The sequence below is a fragment of the Tympanuchus pallidicinctus genome, unplaced genomic scaffold, assembly GCF_026119805.1.
Source record: "Tympanuchus pallidicinctus isolate F22 unplaced genomic scaffold, pur_lepc_1.0 scaffold10, whole genome shotgun sequence".
NCBI classification, from domain to species: Eukaryota; Metazoa; Chordata; class Aves; order Galliformes; family Phasianidae; genus Tympanuchus; species Tympanuchus pallidicinctus.
The window spans coordinates 4782161-4800356 of NW_026294619.1; the positions used below are offsets into that span (position 1 = coordinate 4782161).

The window sequence follows — 18196 nt, forward strand, 5'->3', positions numbered from 1 at the left end:
CCCGCGCAGCGCCGCCCCGCACAGGGAAAGATGGCGGCGCCCGAGGCGGCGTGGAACCGCGTGGACGTGCCGTGGCCCGCTAGCAGCAGCGCGGTGGCCGTGACCGCCCAGCACCCCGCAGGTCCCCGGCTCGGTTGCCGGACCGCGCGGCCGGGATAGAGTGGGGAGGGGCGGAGCACCGGAGCCGGAGAGGCCGCGGGGAGGGCCGGGAGGGGGAAGGCGACCCTGGGCGTGCGGAGTCTGGGGCGGGGAGCGCGCGTGGGGAACGGCGGTGCGCGCGGCCGTTGCTGAGTGCCTCCCGTTCGCAGTGAGCTGCCTGCCGGCCCTGCGGCGGCGCTGCGTTGGCGCCCTGAAGCGGCTGTCCGGGCCGGGCCTGGCCGCCGAGGGACGCGTCTTGCGGGCCCTGCTCTACGTCTTCCACAGCAGGCTGCTGCGGCACCGGCCTTACCTGGCTATGCAGCAGGTGAGCGGCGGGCAACCTGCCTTGAACACCTCCAGGGACGGGGCATCCACAACCTCTCTGGGCAGCCTGTTCCAGCACCTCACCACTCTCACAGTAAAGAACTTCCCCCTGACATCCAACCTGAATCTTCCCTCCCTCACCTGAAAACCATTTCCCCTCATCCCGCAGTTACCTACCCTTTCAAAGAGTTGATTCCCCTCCTGTTTGTAGGCTCCCTTTAGGTACTGAAAGGCTGCAATGAGGTCATCCCACAGCCTTCTTTTGTCCAGGTCCTGCTCCCTCAGCCTGTCCTCACAGGGGAGGTGCTCCATCTTTGGATCATCTTTGTGGCTCTCCTCTGGACCTTTCCAACAGCTCTCTAGTACTTTTCTTGTACTGGGAGCTCCAGACCTGGACACAGTACTCCAGATGGGGCCTCACAAGAGCAGAGTAGAGAGGCACAATCACCTCCCTGTTCCTGCTGACCACCCCTCTTCTGATGGAGCCCAGGATATCATTTGCTTTCCGAGCTGCAAGAGCATAATGCTGGCTCATGTTAAGCTTTTTATCCATCAGAACCCCCAGGTCCTTCTCTGCAGGGCTGCTCTCAAGGTCTGCTCATTGATACCTAGGATTCGTTTGGCCCAAGTGCAAAACCACAGATGGTTTGTGCACACCATGCACTGGTCCCGGAATGGGCCTGGGACATCGTGCAAAGCAGAGCTCTATTTCAGCTGGTGTGTCTTGGAGCCTCATGCTATTTGATTCAGTTGGGAGGGGGGAGGTTTGTGTGTGGAAGAACAACTGCAGGCTGTTCTGTCGGGCACTGCCTCTCCTAAGGCAGAAGCTTAACTCTTCAGCAGTTCTGTAGTAAAGGGATTGCCATAGTCTTCAAATAACTGTGCTGAAATAAAACAGCAGTCATTCTTACCTTCTTGATTCATTTGTTCTTTATTGTTTTTGAAAGACTGGTTACATCCCAAACACATTCCGTTGTTAATATTTCAGAAACCTCTGTACTTTATCCCCATCATGCTGCATTATCACAGAGACACAGAATATCATGGGTTGTAAGGGACCCATAAGGATCATTGAGTGCAACTCCTGGCTCCATGCAAGACCACCCAAAAATCAGACCGTCTGCCTCAGAGCATTGTCTAAATGCTTCTTGAACTCCATTTATATGCTGCAGGAGAAACCATGCAGTGCCAATGAACAGTGACCTGCTCCTGCTTTTAATTTCCTGTTCACAGTAAGGTGATAAAGGGGTCTCTTCTGCACAGTGCAGATATGGGAACATGACTGCATCACACAAACCTGCAATTTGCTATTAAACTGATGAGGGGAAGGTGTCACTTAAAATACTGACTGCTCTTAGACAAGGGCATTTGTGTCTCTCAGAACACCAGCTGAAGGACTTTCCTTTTTTTTTCTTCTTTTTTTTTCCCTTTTTTTTTCCTAGGTAGAACAATGCTTGAAGCGCCTGTGGAAAATGAACTTGGTGGGCTGCATTGAAACCCTGGCAGAACTGATTCCCAGGTAGGTATTGCATACGTGACCCTGTATGCAATACTACCCATTGATCAGCCTACAGAACTGAAGGCCTCCTTCAGTTTCTATGCTAGATTCAGTTGCAGATGCTAGATGGCAGATGTCTCCTTGCCCTTGTCTTGTCACAGGAAAAATAAAGCCGAGGCCCAAGCGGAGTGCTTAGTTCCCAGCCAGCCTATGCTGGAAACGGTGGCCGTGAAGGTGCTGGGAGGCTGTAAGCTCATACTGCGTCTGCTAGACTGTTGCTGTAAAGCATTTCTGTATCCTTTTTTCACTATGTAAACATTCTTACAGCTCACCGGCAGCACTTCACGAGGCCAAAGTAAGGTCTGCTGTAGGCTCTGTGTCGCTGGTGGACTCCACTGTGCAATTCATTTGTGCATGTTGAAGATTCTTTGATAGCCAGACATCTTATTTTCAAGTTATTAGGTAGGAACCTCAGGCTGTTGGCTGGCTGCTGTTCCAGCCTTGAGAAACCCAAAGTTTGGATACATATCTCCCAAATTATTCAGGATATTGCCTTGTGAATTGCCTGTAGTTGGTGTGTTCAGCAAGTTTCATTACATACTGTTTATTCTTTAACCTTAACTGGTGTAATCTTCAGCTTGTCTGTTAAACATCTCTGTTCAGAAGAATTCATACTTTTGAACACCGTGGCTTCAGGCTTGTTGAGCAGGCTATGGTTTGTGTATTTGAGTTTGCTGTCTTTTTGACATGCCTGTCAGGGAGAAAGCTTGTGATTAGAGCATTGCTGCTGAGTGAGCTTTATTCAGCTAGGAGGAGAGAGGAAAAAGATCTTATAAATCAGAGATCCCTCCATCCTTTTGGACTCGATTCTAGCACCTGAAGAGTTGTGTGAGTGGAGAGTGCTGTTTTGGAAGGCTTTGTTCTTTGTTCATCATAAGCTTTTTGGGGTGCTAATAAAAACACAGCATTACTGCTAGCCTGCCAGACACTGACATCTGGCACTCTGCAGCAAGCAGTACATCTGCCTCATGCTGACATGGAAAGGCTGTGATAAAGTTGCTCACTAATAATTTTCCTGGAAAATCATTGTTCTGGTCAGAGCAGCACTAAGAAATAACTACTGCCTGTAACTGAGGAAGTAACAGGACTATGCACAAGAACTTGCTAAAATTGTTTTTCACATAAGAAATCTCTTTTTCCCCAGCAAACACAGAGCATCAGTGCAAGCACAAGTGTCCTGAGTCCACGTGCACTGCTCATTAGAAAGACCTCTTGTGAAATGATTTGTGCATGATGTGAGAGCCTGCACTCTGCAAAGCTGTAGGACCAGTCACATCAGTCCTGTGCTGTGGTCATGAATGTGCTTGAAAGATAGAAGGTGTTTTGGCAGGAGAGGCTCAGGCTGGTATTAAAGGAAAATGTGATGGAATGTAAAGAGAAGGGCCTCTACTGAATGGAGAACAAAGGGAAAGGGCAGTTTGAAATGTGATTTTTTTTATAGTCAACTCTTCCCCTTGAGTTCAAGGCAATTGTTCAGTGAATATAAGCACAAGTTCTTGCTAGGGGAGAATCTACACCTTTGTCTTCTCCCTTCAGGATTCAATACAGGTGTGTACTGCAGAGCCTTATCTCCCTGTATGGCGTGGTATCAACATCACTTCATCTGGTGTCTGAGACCCAGCAGATGCCTTACATCAAGGGATTTACCTTCCCTTCTGATATCAGTAGCTTTCTTGGAGTTAACCTTTCTTCTGAGGTGAAGAAACAAAAAGCTAAAATGCTTACAGCAAAAAGACCTACCAGCTGGCTGAAGAAGCTCTTCCCAACCACATCAGAAGCAGTGTCAAAGGTTGGGAAAAAGAGAGGTTTTGTGACCCCTGCAAGTGCTGTGAAAAACCACAGCATCCCTGCGGATGACATTGGAGAACCCGTTCTGGCAACCAGAGACAGCAGAGGTAAAGTCTTGCCACAGCGCTACTGGTTTCTGAGATCTGAGACTGGCTACAGCTTTGTCTAACAGAGCCAAGCACTTTTACTACCCAGTGTGGTTCTGGTACTAACTCTCCTCTCTTGTCCTTGGAAGAGGATGAGAATGCTGCATGCACCCTTGATTTTATAAAGCTGTAGATAATGTCAGTACTGGGGAAGAAGGAGAATTGTTTTTAAACAACACAGCAAAGAGAGAAGCAGGCAATGAATGCTGTGTACAGGTCCTGTATTTTCTTGCTTCTGTGTAATTGGGGCCCAAGTATGGCAAGGGATGCAAAGTCCAGACGAGTATGTAACATTATGATACAGAGGGCACATAGCCCAGAACTAGCAGTCTTCTCTTGCAGTCAGGCCTATGGTTGGCAGTGACAGTCATGCATCTGGATATGTGCATGAAGCTTTTATACATGCAAGCTCACCCTTACAGCCATCTGTAAATCTGCATCTTCTTCATCCCTTGCTAGTTACCATGCAGGATGATGAAAAGCTTCTAAGTGCTGGGTATAGGCATGAGGCTGCTGACACAGTGGAGAGCTGAGAGCTCAGCAGGGCAAAGCATTACAGTGTCTTTGTGCAAGGTTCTTTGTGCAAGGTCCTAAAACTCTTTGCTTAATGGGAACTCTTCTCTTTCTATAGGGAACCACCTGTGGTTTGATGTGAAGAGTTTGCTTAGACCATCCAGACCTCCAGTACAAAGGGTTTGTATGCCACCATTTTACAGGAGTTTGCTTTTCTGTTGGCTTTTTTTTTTTTTTAATTTGCTCTAAAGAGCCTAGCACTTGATACCTGTATGATGGAAGATGTCCCCTTTCCTTGCCTTATGTTACTCATCTAACAGGTCATTCTGTTATGAAAGCACTTGTTGGTTTGTCAAATGAAGTGACCAGAGAGGAAGTCAGTAGACAGGAATAGAAATGCTCATTGTGTGTCTCTCCTTAAGAAATGCAAAACACAGTGCTTTGCTCCACTCCAGCAGAGGATCAGACACCTCATGTTTTTAGAAACCCAACTATTTTTGTTCTTTGTTTCAGGGTAGATGCACGACATCAAAACCTTTTAAAGAAGCATCAGTGTCACTTTCCTCTTCTGTGGCAAAATTGCAGCAAGCTGGGCCTTTTGTACAGATGTTTCAAACAGCTGCATCTTTTGGTGAGCTGTCAGAGGCACTCAGAAAAGCTATTCTGTGGTGCAAAGGCAATAAACTCAAATCAGCAGCTTATTTTCTGCGCAGCAAGTTGTTGAAAAGCAATCGGCTGCACCACGTGGAGGCGCAAGGATGCAGGTATGCAGAGTATATAACATACTCAGGTATGCTGAGTCTGGGGGTTCTGGATCTGACTTTCTATAGTTTAACTTCACATGTTTTGCTACAAGGCAGAGAAATACTGTGGTCTAACCTATTTTTTTGAGCTTGAGCACAATCACACCTTCAGGTCACTAGAACTGCTGATATGAATACTCTGTTTAGCTTCACTTGTGAGAGGATTTAAAAAGTTACTAAGTGCATGAATATGTAATAAAGAGGGGGGATGAAAATGCAGCTTAGATTATGTGCATGTATAATGATGCTAGATGATGTAAAGGGCATCAGATTTCTTGAGAATGCTATGGCTACCACTGTACAAGATACTGTTTCATTTCCTGGGTATGACAAATGAAATGGTAAGAGAATGCCCATATCTATATCTCTGAAAAGACCAGAAGTAACAGTAACAGCTGTTAAAGTTCTCTTTTGTACATCTGCCTTTCCCTTAAGCTTGCAGAAGAAACTGTGCTGTGTCAAAACAACGCTCTGTAAATACCTCCTGCATGGCTCACAGAACACACGCTGGCCAAGGCAGTACCGTGGGGCATGGTTCTTTCAAAGGAGGGCAAAATTCTCCAAGTGCTCAAAGAGAATTCTGAAGACTGTTCAGCAAAAACCTTCTGAGCTTTTTGGGGACCATGTGAGCAGTGTTTCACCCATCGTGAGGCCTTCAAGTTGGAAAGGATGTCCCATCATTCATACAGCCTCTGTGAAACAAAGTACAGCAGGGACTCCTAAACAGCTGCTGTTAAAAGAAAGCCCCAAGTCTGTGCACAGAGATTCTGAGAATGTGGATATTGATTCTATTTTTGCAGTAATGGGTGTCTGATTCTGGACTGGGAAGAAGAGACATGTCTCGTTTTTCTAAGTAGAACTCGGAATGCCTCTAAGTGTCTTGGTACCTCATACACCAAGTTCTGCTATCAAAGGAATAACTATCTTATTTTTTTTTAAGTTTTTTTTTTTCCTTTTTTATGGAACAGTGTTCAAAACAGATGAGCAATCTTTATCCTTTTACCCAGCCTTGTCCAGGGACTGCAGCTTTGAGTTACTTCCTACTCAGTGCCTTTTCCCTTTTGCTGGGACCACCTGTTATTCGTGCTGTGCATTGAACAGCACTTAATTACCACCCAAGGCAGAAAGCTGCAGCTGATCACTTGCTGCTGCTCAGGCCTAAAGATCTGCCCCTTCTCCATAAAGTGTTATAACTCCTCTCTTGCTGTTTGTACAGACAAGAGCCTTGACTTGCAGTGTTTTCACCGTTCTATACTTGTTATCCTTGTCGTGAAAAGAAGTTAACCAAATCCTGCTGCTTTGGAAATAGGGCAAAGCACAGCCAGAGCCTGCAAGAGTAAACCTACCTTTGAACAAGTCCTCCAGTGTCCTGAAGTCTTTTCAGTATGCAATTTTTGCCTGCTTGGCAAAGCAAAGTGTAGCTATTCCAGCACATATTTATTGCTTGCTCTAACACCATTTCACATGCTTAGTGCTTTCCATCAGGCTCTTAATTACCTGCTGATCCTGATCTTGGGGTTATTTATTTGAAAAACTTCTCTGAATGAAGTCAAACCAGCTTTATAGCTGAGCATCTGCCCAACAGGGGTAAGGAAGGGGTCTAAGAGCAAGTAAATCTGGAACAGGTTAATTTCAGTTCTCTAAACATACAGTAGAGAACAGCAGAGCTATGTCTACTAGGACAGAAACTGCACTTCAGAGCCCATGAGATGCTAGAGAGCTCATACTTTTTTATGTGCCCTGTCTTAACTGGTCAATATAAGTTCAGTCTCTTAAGAGTGGGCACAGACTTGAGCTGTTTTATTCAAGGATTATATACAGAGCAGAATTTTGAATAGTTTGGGCTTGAAAACTTCATTCGTCCAGTTAACCAAGATCTATTTTCCAGGTTTCTTGTCAACAGAATACCTAGCAATAACCAAAGTAAAGAAGAACTTGTCACGGGCCTTCTAGATGCCAGATTCAACAGTCCCACAGCAAACAGACTTCTCACCTTTAAAGAATCCTTAGAGCTCATTTCTCAAATTCACAGAATGGTATAAAAACACGTTAGGAATAACACGTGCAATCAGGTAACACCTGGCTGCTTTGAATGCCTACCACAAGAGGTTGAGAGGCAGGGCAGATATCCCAGCAGCAATGATCTCTACCTCAAATAAACCCCTGAAAGCAACACATGACATTTCTTCTTCTTACAGGAGCCCACAGCATGCCCTCGTGAAGCCTGTACGCAGCATCAAGATCCATAATTTGCTTCATCAAAGGCCTTTCTGGCACGTTTCAGTTCTTCATTCATAGTCAGAAGGTCTTTAACTCTGGCAAACTTCCGGGGATCCTTCCGGATTAGGAAGACAATGTCCTCAACCTGTACACGGCCCTGCCGTCCAATTGACATGGCCTTATGTGTCTGCAAGAGAGAAAAATCAGTGTTCCTCTACCCCTTTTAGTTTTTTTCTGATCTCAATCCCACTGTATTCCCTGTCATTTTTAACAGTCTAGAAGCAGCAAGTGCAGGATGTGGGCATTGCCATCCAAGTCCCAGAAGAACTTACAAGTGCAGTACCTCATATACGTTGGGTACCACTCTACAGGAATGCCTTTGGAACTGAAGCCAGACCGGGGAGGGAACACCTGATCTGCAAAGTGCTTGAGGAAACAACAGCATCAAACAGAATCTGCATGCAGTGTGCAGTACCTGCATCAGAGGAAAGCCTGGTGTTCTGCTGAGGGTAGGCAAGGCTAACTTCTCATGAGAAGAGATCCACAAACAATACCACTTATTTTCTGTTCTTGTTTATCACAAGTGCTCAAGTAGTATCCACGTGTCTGGATCAGCTTTAGGGCCCAGACGTCTGCACTTATTTTATGGCATGGGATTGCATTCCCATCTGTGTAAAGGCACTGAGAGAACACACGCAGCGGACAACCTTTCAAAACTGAGCCATTTGTCAGCAGAACACATAGTGATGCCACAGGGTGCCTCAAAGTCAGCTGTAGATTTTTTCCTCTGCTACTTAAAGGCTCCAAACTCTGCCCTAAATCCATGTGCAACAAAGTGCATTAATTTTGTCTTAATATTCAAAGAGCAACATCTGAGTTTAGATTTCTTCCTAGCTGGAACTGAGTTTTTGCCTGGAATATTGCTGTCATTGAAGCAGAGGGAGCCAAAGCAGGCTCCCTAGATCAGGTTGCACAGGTAGGAGTCCGGGTGGGTCCTGAACATCTCCTGAGAAGGAGACTCCACAACCCCTGTGGGCAGCCTGTTCCAGTGCTCCGTCACCCTCACCGTGAAGAAGTACTGTGCACATTTGTGCAGAAGCTCCTAGACTCCAGTTTGTGGCCATTTCCCTTTGTCATATTGCCACACACCTCTGAAAGGAGTCCAACCTTGTCTCTTTTCCTCCCGCACCTTAGATATTTATAGACATTGATCAGATCCCCTCAGTCTTCTTTTCCAAAGCTGAACAGAGCCACCTTCAGTACACCACCTCTGGCTGACTTACCATTTCTGTGATAAATTCTATCACCAGGTCCTCAAGAATGTCCACAGATTCTGTGTAAGGGTTCTGGTCATCCCCGAATCCGTACATCATGCATCTTACTGCAGGAAGATACACAGCGTGAGGCCTCTGTCTGCTCAGCACATCAGCAACGCTCCCATCCCGAGCTCCCGCCCAGCCACCGCAGCAGGACGGTACCCACTCCCGGCAGGCAGGAGCGCAGGGAACACGTAGGCAGAAGCCAACAAAATCCCAGCAGCGCGCACGGAACGGGATGTCAGACAGCAGCGTGCTGTCCGGCCCCGCACCGAACGCTTTACCGGCCCCGGGGCAGCTGGCACGGCGGGTAACGCACCGCCCCGGCAGCCCCCGCCCGGACTCACGTTCTTTAGAAAAGAGCCTCTTCCTCTTGCCCTGCCCGCCGTCCAGTCCGCCGCCGGCTTCCTCGGAGTCCTCCTCGAACTGGAGGGGCACAGCGGAGGAAGGAGGCCGTTAGACGGGGAGCCCCCTCCCGCCCTTCGGGTAGACGCGTGGCCCCTCGCCCCACGCAAACAACCCGCAACCCCCGCCGCTCACCGGCGCATCCTCCTCCTCGTCAGCCATGGCCGCCACAGCCCGCCACCGCTTCCGGCCGAGGACGGAAGACCTTCCGGTTGCTCCGTCCCGCCTCCCACGGGGGCTGCCATCTTGTTGTGCCGAACCATTCGCTTAGGGCGCTTTCTTTTCCTGCCCTGACCAGTTCTTGCACTTGAAGACCTGCCGGCTTCCTTGAGTGTCTTTGCCTTTCAGAAACGCTTTCCATGGGATCCCGCGTAGAGTTTTCTCACTATGTTTATATCACAGATTCTACGTCCAGGATCTGCTATGCTCCTGACGCTCAAGATCCTTGCTGAATGGTCTGTAGCACTCATATCGCAGTGCTACTCTTACTGGCCTCTTCCTTTCTCCCAAAGCTTGCAAAGAATGCACGTTTATCTCTGCAGGGAGTGATTAGGAGACTGCTAATACGGCATCTGCCTCTGGTTAGCAGTTGATTTGTGACTTTCAGGTCACAAGCTGACAGTTCCTGTACACTTGTAGTATCATAATGAGTATAAATCTAGAGAATCTGCAGATAAGAAAAGCAGTGGATATGCTAAATCAAATCTCAAAATCAATTTCAGTCTCTGACTTTCATTTTAGGATAGTATTGGAGTATCAGTGGAGCTTTCTTGCAGGTAGCGAGGCACTGAAAGAGCACAGGTCACTTTGTGACAAGGTTTTATGGAAAAGGGATCTTAAATAAATGCTCCAAATTCCTTTTCAGCATGTCAGTGGCTTGGGCAAGAAGGCACAAGCTTTTGCTGATGCATAGGTCTGTCCAGAAAAGCTGAAGATGAAATTTGACAATATAAGGCAAGTGCTACAGTTACGGTACCTAGTTCCATACCCTGTCAGGAGGAGGCTCTGCAGAGATCCACTGCTGTTTCTTTTTGACTCAGTTTTTCAGCATGATTTTGGGTAAATTCCTCCTCCTACGTACATGGATCATGGCAGATTACTTGAATTTCACAACTTGAATTTCAGCACTGAACAATGTGAGTTCTTGTGGAGAATGTCACTTTAAAACATCTTTAGGACTTTTCCTAAATGATGGAGTACTGTGTGGAACATTACCACTGTTTTATTAAGCAGTGTGACATACACTAAGTGTCTTTAGGTATCCTGTTTGCTTGGCATTTATGCTTGGAGATACCTTTCAGGCAATCTGTTGCGCTTAATAGAACAGTTACAGTTTAGGGCAGAGTAATGGCTGCTGGTTTGTATCATGGGGAACGATACCTTGGTAACTTAAGCTATTCAGAAGATTTTTCTTTAGGAAGCTGAAGAAGAGGAAGAAAAAGATGCAGCTGAGGTGATGACACTGGAGAAACAAAACCAGTAGACAGTAGAGTCAAGAAGATGGAACACAGAGGGATCTCAAGAAGTAAATTCAAAGGAAGTGAATACACTGCTTTGAGGTGTCTGAGATTAAACAGCCTTCCCCAAGGCAGTCTATGGCTGCTGCCATCTGGAGATACCACTTGCCTGAGGGCTGAGGGCAGCAGTCCAGCAGTACTGTGGTCACAGGAACCACTGGGGAACAGCATCAGCACAAATAGCCACATGGTGCACAAATGATACAGTGGATTATTAGAATACAAAAACATCATCATCTTCCCTATTAAACTAAATAGTTGATGGCTGTTCAATAATTACCTTATTGAGCACAACAGTTTCCTATACTTATGTAAGATTTGAGTAGCTATATCTGAAGTAGTTAAAAATCAAGTATTTAACAAATGCTTGAACAGCGTTAAATTAGTATTAAAATAGAACAGTGCATACAGGCTTAACATTCTGGCTAATTCAGTAAGAGATACAGTAGTTAGCAAACCCAGTATTAAAAATCACTTGTGCACGTAAGGGAAGGACGTAAGTTGATACAGCTGGCTGTAAATTGATGAGATGGCAATAAAACAGATGTTACATGGAATGGTTTCAGGATCTCTCCTTCAGTTTGCTGCCAGGCCCACCATTATCAGCGAGTGAACGAAAGAGAGAACTTCTGTGTCCACAGCCTCAGAAAATGCAATTCTTCATTCAGCAACACAGCACACTCCTAAGAACTTGGCAAGAAAGTCTACTTGCCAGTGTGTCACAACTGTTTAGCCAAAGCATGCACTAAAGTGCTTGAACACGTAAAGCCTGCTTAATTTAACTTGATTTTATTTACTGTCACACCTGTCACAGAGGCATCGATTCTTGCACACAACAAACTGAGGCCTTGAAGATTACAGCTTCTTTGACTACAATGATGCCTTTGAAAGACAGTGGTTTTAAGATACTAACACATGCTTATTCCTGAAATGCTGACGTGCACGTCAACATCTCTCTAGATCCTATTGTATTTATTTCTAGAATCAAACACCCACAGGCCAGTTTGCTTTGGAGCATTTTGGGATTAGAAACAAAACAGTAGAGTTTTACAGGCTTGATCTCTACTTACATGTAGAAACTGGAGATCCACATCTCTCGACAGTATTCCTCACCTTTCCACTTCCTACATATCTGCTGGAAACAAACTCTGCTTCAAGTCTAATCTGAGAGTTACAAGAAATTCCTTAATGTAGCAAACAGCAGAAACACCACCTTCAAGCCTCAGAGTGGTTTATGAAAGAATTACCTTGAGATTTAAACACTTAATGTAAGTTAGCTTAAACAACTGCATACAGAGAATTGGCAGTCTTAAGACAGGATGAGTCCCAGGGCATGACACAGGCACTTACTAGCTTTGGTCTAAATTCCTGTGCACAACTACTGCTATTTAATGGCAGTTCTTTTTGTAGATTCTGTACAAGCTCTGGTTTCCCCCACATTGTACTCTGAGGTACAGCGGTTGTGGGACCTCAGTATTGTGCTTCAGCTCCCAGCACAGGACAGATGCAGGTAACAGACCCATCTCTGATAACTCAGCTGAGGGCAGCTGCAGAACTTCAAGTGGGATTTAAAACAGAAGGTAGATGCAGCACCGAGTGATGATAAAGTGCAGGAGGAGAGAGTTCTGCTAGGTGTTGTTCATTTATCACCACTGTTTCAAGCCAACCAGAAGGCAGATCCCATCAAGTAGGTTTCCTTTCCTGCATCCACCAGGAACAAGGACAACTGGATGTACACAAGCGAGGCATGCTATCGTGCTGAACCTATGGAATGCACAATGCAGAGGAGTTACAAAGGTGCAAAAACACAAGAAGTTTCCAAAAAGCCTTTTGCACACAAAGCATTGACTGTTTTCACTCTGGATAGCCTTAGAGCAGGCAGGGTGCCCATGTGCTAGTTTAAACTTCTAGGTGTCATTCAGCTCAACAAGGCAAGTTTAGTTCACCTAACATACGGCCGTGTTTTTTTCATTTCTAAACTAAATGCTTTTTTATTAATGAGATTACTGGGCTATCTGTAGTATTCTAAATACAGGTGCAGTGAATTTTTGAACGTTTACCTGAAGGGAGATGGAGTCCTTTATTAAAACGTGGCTTCTCTGGAAGTTCTCTGATTATTTATTTTTCCTCCACTGACACGAATACATAAGTTTTGTGCAGTACCCAGGATTCATTCACAGTGCAAATGTCTTGAATTAATGAGTTTATTAAGCAAAAAGCTTACCATTAAAAACATTACCTTAGACAAAAATTTATACAAGCTTATCCAAAAATAATCTTGGTGCTTCAGATTCTTACAACAAAATTCCAGACCTCTAGTTTTGGTACCTTTTGTTCCAGATAAGCTGAGCAGACCAGGAGCCAGACTTTTCAGCTGGCCTCTACAGTAGGCAGGTTTCCAGTAACATGGGCTACAAAACATCTTAGCAAGTGGACTCCTGAAAACTCCACAGAACTGTGGAAACAAAGGGATGTTCAGTGCCTGATGCTGCGTATCTCGGAGCAAGACAAGCAAATTCAACCACTGGCTGCATTAAATTAAATTTATCCCCACAGTGCAATACAACATTAATAGAGTAAGCACTTCTAATGTAATCAATTACAGCTTGTTACTGCTAGCACAGTTCCAGACAAAGGTAGCTTGGTCAGCGCAAATCATCATCCACAAAGAACAGCAGCAAGAAAAAAACCCATTACCTGACTAGGAATAGCTGAGGAAAGCAACCCTGAGTTTTCTCCTTTACAAACTTCTGGATCCCCAGAACATTCTTTAACAACAGTCCCTTGGAAGCTCGGTCAATTTTTGTTAACACCATCTGTATGGATCCAGAAAGAGAAGACAGAGAAGAAAAGAAGATGATTTTGCTGCTAGCCTGGAACATCTGGAAGAGCTCCTGGGGCATTCTGCAAGGCAGGCAGAAAATTCTGGGTCATAGCTAATTGGGAGAAATGGTATAATACAGTTTCCCAGAACACCACCACAGCCTGCACAGGCTATAGACCTTTTCATGTTCCTTGAGCTGAGCACTGAAAAATTGTCAATAAATAAATTTTAAAAAATCCCTCAGATGCCCCCAAACAAACCTTGGATCTATTTTATTATCAATAAAGAAGGCGGAGTGGATGGTATTACTAGTGAGGTAGTTCAAGTTCAGGTAGGAGGTACATTCCTTTATAGTTATATGCTAAAGGTAATCTAACACCAGTCAAGTTTTCCTACTGCTTCCACCTTCTCAAGAACAAAGTATTACTTACCACATAAGGAATCCCAAACTCCTCCAGCATCTCTACTGCAATAAGATCTGTGCTCTGGATTCCTACCACAGCATCGACTAATAGAAAAGTCCTCTTCAAGCTGTCAGAAATACAGGCAACAATAGTCAGCACCATTATTTTATCCTGCTGTGCTACTGCCAAAGTCATAAGCAAGAACAAGAAATGCAAGATTTGGAGAAAGAAAAGCCAAGAAAAGCCATGCACGGCAGCTGAGAGTTCAGCATGGAGCAGCACCTTCATATCTTCTGCTGTTCGATCTGGCTAAACATGAGTGAGTGACTGAATAAGGGTCACCACAGGTTTCCAGGGAACAACTTCAGACTCATCAACATGACCACTGAATGCTGCTAGCTCTGTGGCATTTTATCTTCTGATTACATGAATCTGCAAATTAGGCATGCATCTCTCATTACTGCATTGAGGTATAGTGAAGTCCCTTACTTGTGCCGCTCCTGCAGATAAGCCTCCACCATATCCACGAAGTCTTTTGGGGCACGGTAGCCATACCCTGGCATATCCACCAAAGTGAAGTACTTCCCTACGTTGAAGAAATTCATCTTCTTTGTGTGGCCCTGGGGAGAGGATTTAGAAAAGAAGAAAGAGATGCTAAGATGGGCAGCTAGGTGACAGCCTGAAAGTGGTCTCTGTTCCATACCCCGTACATAAGCTGTCATCTCCTCTTCTTCTCACAATCCTCTATGGTTCTATCTTTAAAATAATCAACTAAAAATACCTTCACAGGTATCTTGGTTCTTTTACAAAGGGTTCTTTTACTCCATGTGCCAGGTGTGTTACGCACTAAGGCTGAGGAGCTATGCTGACTGCTTCCCACCTTTCTTTGTGCAAAAGCCAGGCCAGCGCTGGCTGCTCTCCTTCTACTCGAGCCTTTCCCTCTTCCTCAGTCACACCGCCTGGGTTACCAGCAGCTTTTGGCCCAGAGAAGCAGAAGTTATAAACGGCACTTACTGGAGTTTTTGACACTCTGACCTCCACTTCTGGAGCCAGCGAGAACAAGGCCCGGATTAACGACGACTTGCCCACGTTGCTCCGGCCGATGAAGCACACCTGTGCTAGAGAAGAGCGAGCATTTCCACACCGCCCTTCAGCACGGGGCGGCCGGCACCCACCGCCGCTTCTGCAGACGCACGTGGCACAACGGGGACAAAACCACAGCGCTGGGGTCGCCAAGCCCACCCACCCGGCCTCCCCGCTGTCCCGGCCGCGTCCTGACCTCGGGCCGCGCGGACGTCGGGGCGTGCTCCATACGCACGGCGGAGCTCACGTAGTCGATGGCGTGACCGCGGCGGGAGGTGAAAAGCATCTCGGCGCGCTGCAGCGCGGGCAGCCCGGGCTGGAACAGATTGAAGGCCGCCTCCTCTGCGCCGGGAGCCAGGTTGCGCGCCAGCCGCTGCAGCGGGAACATGACGCCGTCTCGGCGGCTCCGCTCCAGCTTCAACACCTGCGAGAGGCCGGCCAGCGGCAAAGGAGAGTGGCCATACGGACCCCCCGCGCGGCTCCGCGCCGCCCGCAGCAACAGCATAGCGGCGGCGCTGCCCGGAAGGCGGCGGCGGGCGGGGCGGGGCGGGGCGGGGCGGGCTCGGCGCTACGCAGTGTTTAACCCGTCGGTGTCTGAGCTATTGGCTTGCTCGGGCCGCGCTGAGTGAAGGAAAGTTGTCTTGAGCTGCATATACTTCGGTTGCTCCCAAAGCAATGCCTCCGAATTGTATTCATGGAAACTACAACGGATACAATACAGACAGTAGATATGTAGAGATATCTATTCCTGTTGTCCCCGGTAATGCGAACAAATCATAGACTAACAGAGAGAAAAAGCTTAGGCTGCTGACCAGGCTGGCCGTGTGTGGATATGAAGGGACATCCTTTAGGTAACCATAGAATCGCTCAGGTTGAAAAAGACCTTGAAGGTCATCAAGTCCAACCACTATCTAACCACACTATCCTTACTTTAACAACCCACGGCTAAATCGTGTCCCTGAGCACCACATCCAAATGGTTTTTAAGCACATCCAGCGATGGTGACTCAACCACCTCCTTGGGGGGCCTATTCCGATGGAACAGCCTCTGACAGCTGCTTTTTGTAGCAGGCATACAGGCAGCAGTCCAACACTGCCCTTCTTAGCATATGGGAGTTTCTGTGGCCATGGCATCCAGAGGCTGCATGTGACACAATCCAGTGATGCTGAGGGCTCCGTGGGTCACACGGGTCACAGTTTTGAGGTTTCCATTGCATGAGATGGCTCCTGTTCCTTGAAGATCTACAATGTGGTATACAGAATTCTCTAGTGATCTGCACAGAAAACATGTCAGATGGAGATCCAGGTGAAAACGTTTATTTGGAAATGTGTAAATCCAGTAACACTGGAAAGCAACAAAGGCCATTTCTGAAAGTAAAATGAAGTGGGTTTTTGGAACCAACCATCCTTTCATTCAGATAGAGCAGGCATGTCCCACCCGCAGCCCTCACACGGCCCGGCACAGCTCTCCCTGCAGCCGTTCCCTGCCCCACACCACGATGGCGGTGTCTCTTCCCGCCATGCGGCCCGGCCCCTCAGCACCAACGGGACATCGGTGCGCTGTGACCCCATCCGGGCTGGGACCGGGACACGGGGCGCAGTGCGGTGCCAGCTCAAGTGGTGGCCAGCGGGGTTATGCAGTGTGTTACACTGGGCCACCACAGTCCTCTGTGCTTCTGTTTTGATGCAGGGATTTGAGAATGCGTTTCAGGATGGCTGAAAAAATCATCAAAGTTTTAGTTTATTTGCGGTACCATTTTCAGTACATTACCTGTGAGTTTTCAAATGGAATGTATGGAGCTGCAAATAAAAATCTGATCACGTCCTGCCACCAGACCTCTATTTACCCTTCTCTTCACAGTCACACCTTATTCATGCCAATGAAAGAAGTTTTGTTACTTACATTCACTAATTATATTATATATTTTATGATGAGCTCTCCAAAAGTAATGCCTCTTATTTTATTATGTTGGCCAACAACACCAGAGGTGGATGTTGCTGGTATGGCAGTAGAGGTGGAACCTTCCTGCCAATATTTCCTTGTGTTTCCACGCGACAGATGGACAGATGGCCACACGACAGCGGAGGGGCAGTGTGACAGAACTGCATCTGGCATGGGAGTGTGGATGAAGCAAAGCTGTGCCACCGAGTTACTTCATGGAGAAAAAATGGCACCCGATGACATTCACTGATGCTTGCTGAACATTTGTGGAGATCCAACAGTGGATGTGAGCACAGTGAGGCAGTGGGTGGTGCGTTTCAGCAGTGATGACAGTGGGGCACCTCCGCTGGTGCAGGTTTTGACGAGTGTGATATGCAGGGCAGCTCCTGTTCATTGCTTGCGAAAATTCATAGCTAATCTGGTGACTATTTTGAAAACTAGTGTTTTGTCGCTGAGAATTTGCTCAATCAAATAGTGTTATTGTGTTCTTTGTATCTGTTGTAGTTTCCATGGATATAATTAGGAGCCATTACTTCAGGAGCAACCGACATAAATGTAGCCTGGAACAATTCCCCTTCATTCCGTGCAGCCCAGGCGATGCAAAAGGTCGGACTCTCATGTAATAGGAGGAGCTTCCCAAGTGGTTGTTGTTGCTCGCTATGCCCACAAGATGGAAGTGAGGGTGCAGGCAGTGTGTGCACATGGAAACACCCTTACACGGACGCCAGGACTTGAGGAGGTGTTTGCCATTTGGTGCCCGGGGGTGAGCCAGCTGGCGAGCAACTGCTCCGCAGTGCGCTTTGGGACACCGGTAGCTAAAAACAGCCATTGGTACATCACTAACTGGGGAGGAAATGGGAAGGATAAGGCCACTGCTAGAGGCGTGATGCATGCACAAAGTCCCCCCAGGACTCCTGCAGCATTGAAGAAATGACACAAAGGAAGCAGGGCACCTTGCAGTCATTCACTGTACTTTGCTACCACGAGAAAATCAGTCTCCCAAACCACAGAAGTCTGAACTGAGGTGGAGGAAACAGTCTGAGGCTGAACGACATTTAGAACCAGCTCCAAAGATGTGCTAGAGGCAGATGTAAAACAGCCCGGTCAGAAGCTCTGCTGCACAGAGCAACTACCTGTGACACCAATGATGCTCGTGCCACCATATTACCATTCTGTGTGGCTCCAGTGTTAAAGGACGACAGAGGCTGACCTTCCA

General features: G+C 46.9%; 3 protein-coding genes across 5 annotated transcripts; 1 reads left to right on the forward strand and 2 right to left on the reverse strand.

Moving 5' to 3' along the window:
- Positions 1 to 4: 4 nt before the first annotated feature.
- On the forward strand, positions 5 to 6629 carry NEPRO (nucleolus and neural progenitor protein). Of its 3 annotated transcripts, XM_052704171.1 has the most exons (9): positions 5 to 121; positions 309 to 463; positions 1905 to 1981; positions 2122 to 2253; positions 2598 to 2675; positions 3557 to 3915; positions 4586 to 4647; positions 4981 to 5231; positions 5706 to 6629. In XM_052704171.1, the coding sequence occupies exons 1-9, from the start codon at positions 31 to 33 to the stop codon at positions 6082 to 6084; spliced, it is 1584 nt and encodes a 527-aa protein (XP_052560131.1). In that variant the 5' UTR covers positions 5 to 30; the 3' UTR covers positions 6085 to 6629. The 3 variants fall into 3 exon arrangements, with proteins under 3 accessions (XP_052560131.1, XP_052560137.1, XP_052560146.1); XM_052704186.1 differs by lacking the exon at positions 309 to 463 and having other exon boundaries at positions 53 to 121; XM_052704177.1 differs by lacking the exons at positions 2122 to 2253; positions 2598 to 2675.
- A 424-nt stretch (positions 6630 to 7053) lies between these two features.
- TAF13 (TATA-box binding protein associated factor 13) lies at positions 7054 to 9441 on the reverse strand. The gene is made up of 4 exons (XM_052704214.1): positions 9347 to 9441; positions 9154 to 9232; positions 8774 to 8871; positions 7054 to 7677 (listed from the first exon to the last, which is right to left on the reverse strand). The coding sequence occupies exons 1-4, from the start codon at positions 9371 to 9373 to the stop codon at positions 7507 to 7509; spliced, it is 375 nt and encodes a 124-aa protein (XP_052560174.1). The 5' UTR covers positions 9374 to 9441; the 3' UTR covers positions 7054 to 7506.
- A 1651-nt stretch (positions 9442 to 11092) lies between these two features.
- Positions 11093 to 15566, reverse strand: GTPBP8 (GTP binding protein 8 (putative)). The gene is made up of 7 exons (XM_052704201.1): positions 15236 to 15566; positions 14971 to 15069; positions 14446 to 14576; positions 13984 to 14083; positions 13426 to 13544; positions 13057 to 13183; positions 11093 to 12492 (listed from the first exon to the last, which is right to left on the reverse strand). The coding sequence occupies exons 1-6, from the start codon at positions 15542 to 15544 to the stop codon at positions 13099 to 13101; spliced, it is 843 nt and encodes a 280-aa protein (XP_052560161.1). The 5' UTR covers positions 15545 to 15566; the 3' UTR covers positions 11093 to 12492; positions 13057 to 13098.
- Positions 15567 to 18196: the final 2630 nt, after the last annotated feature.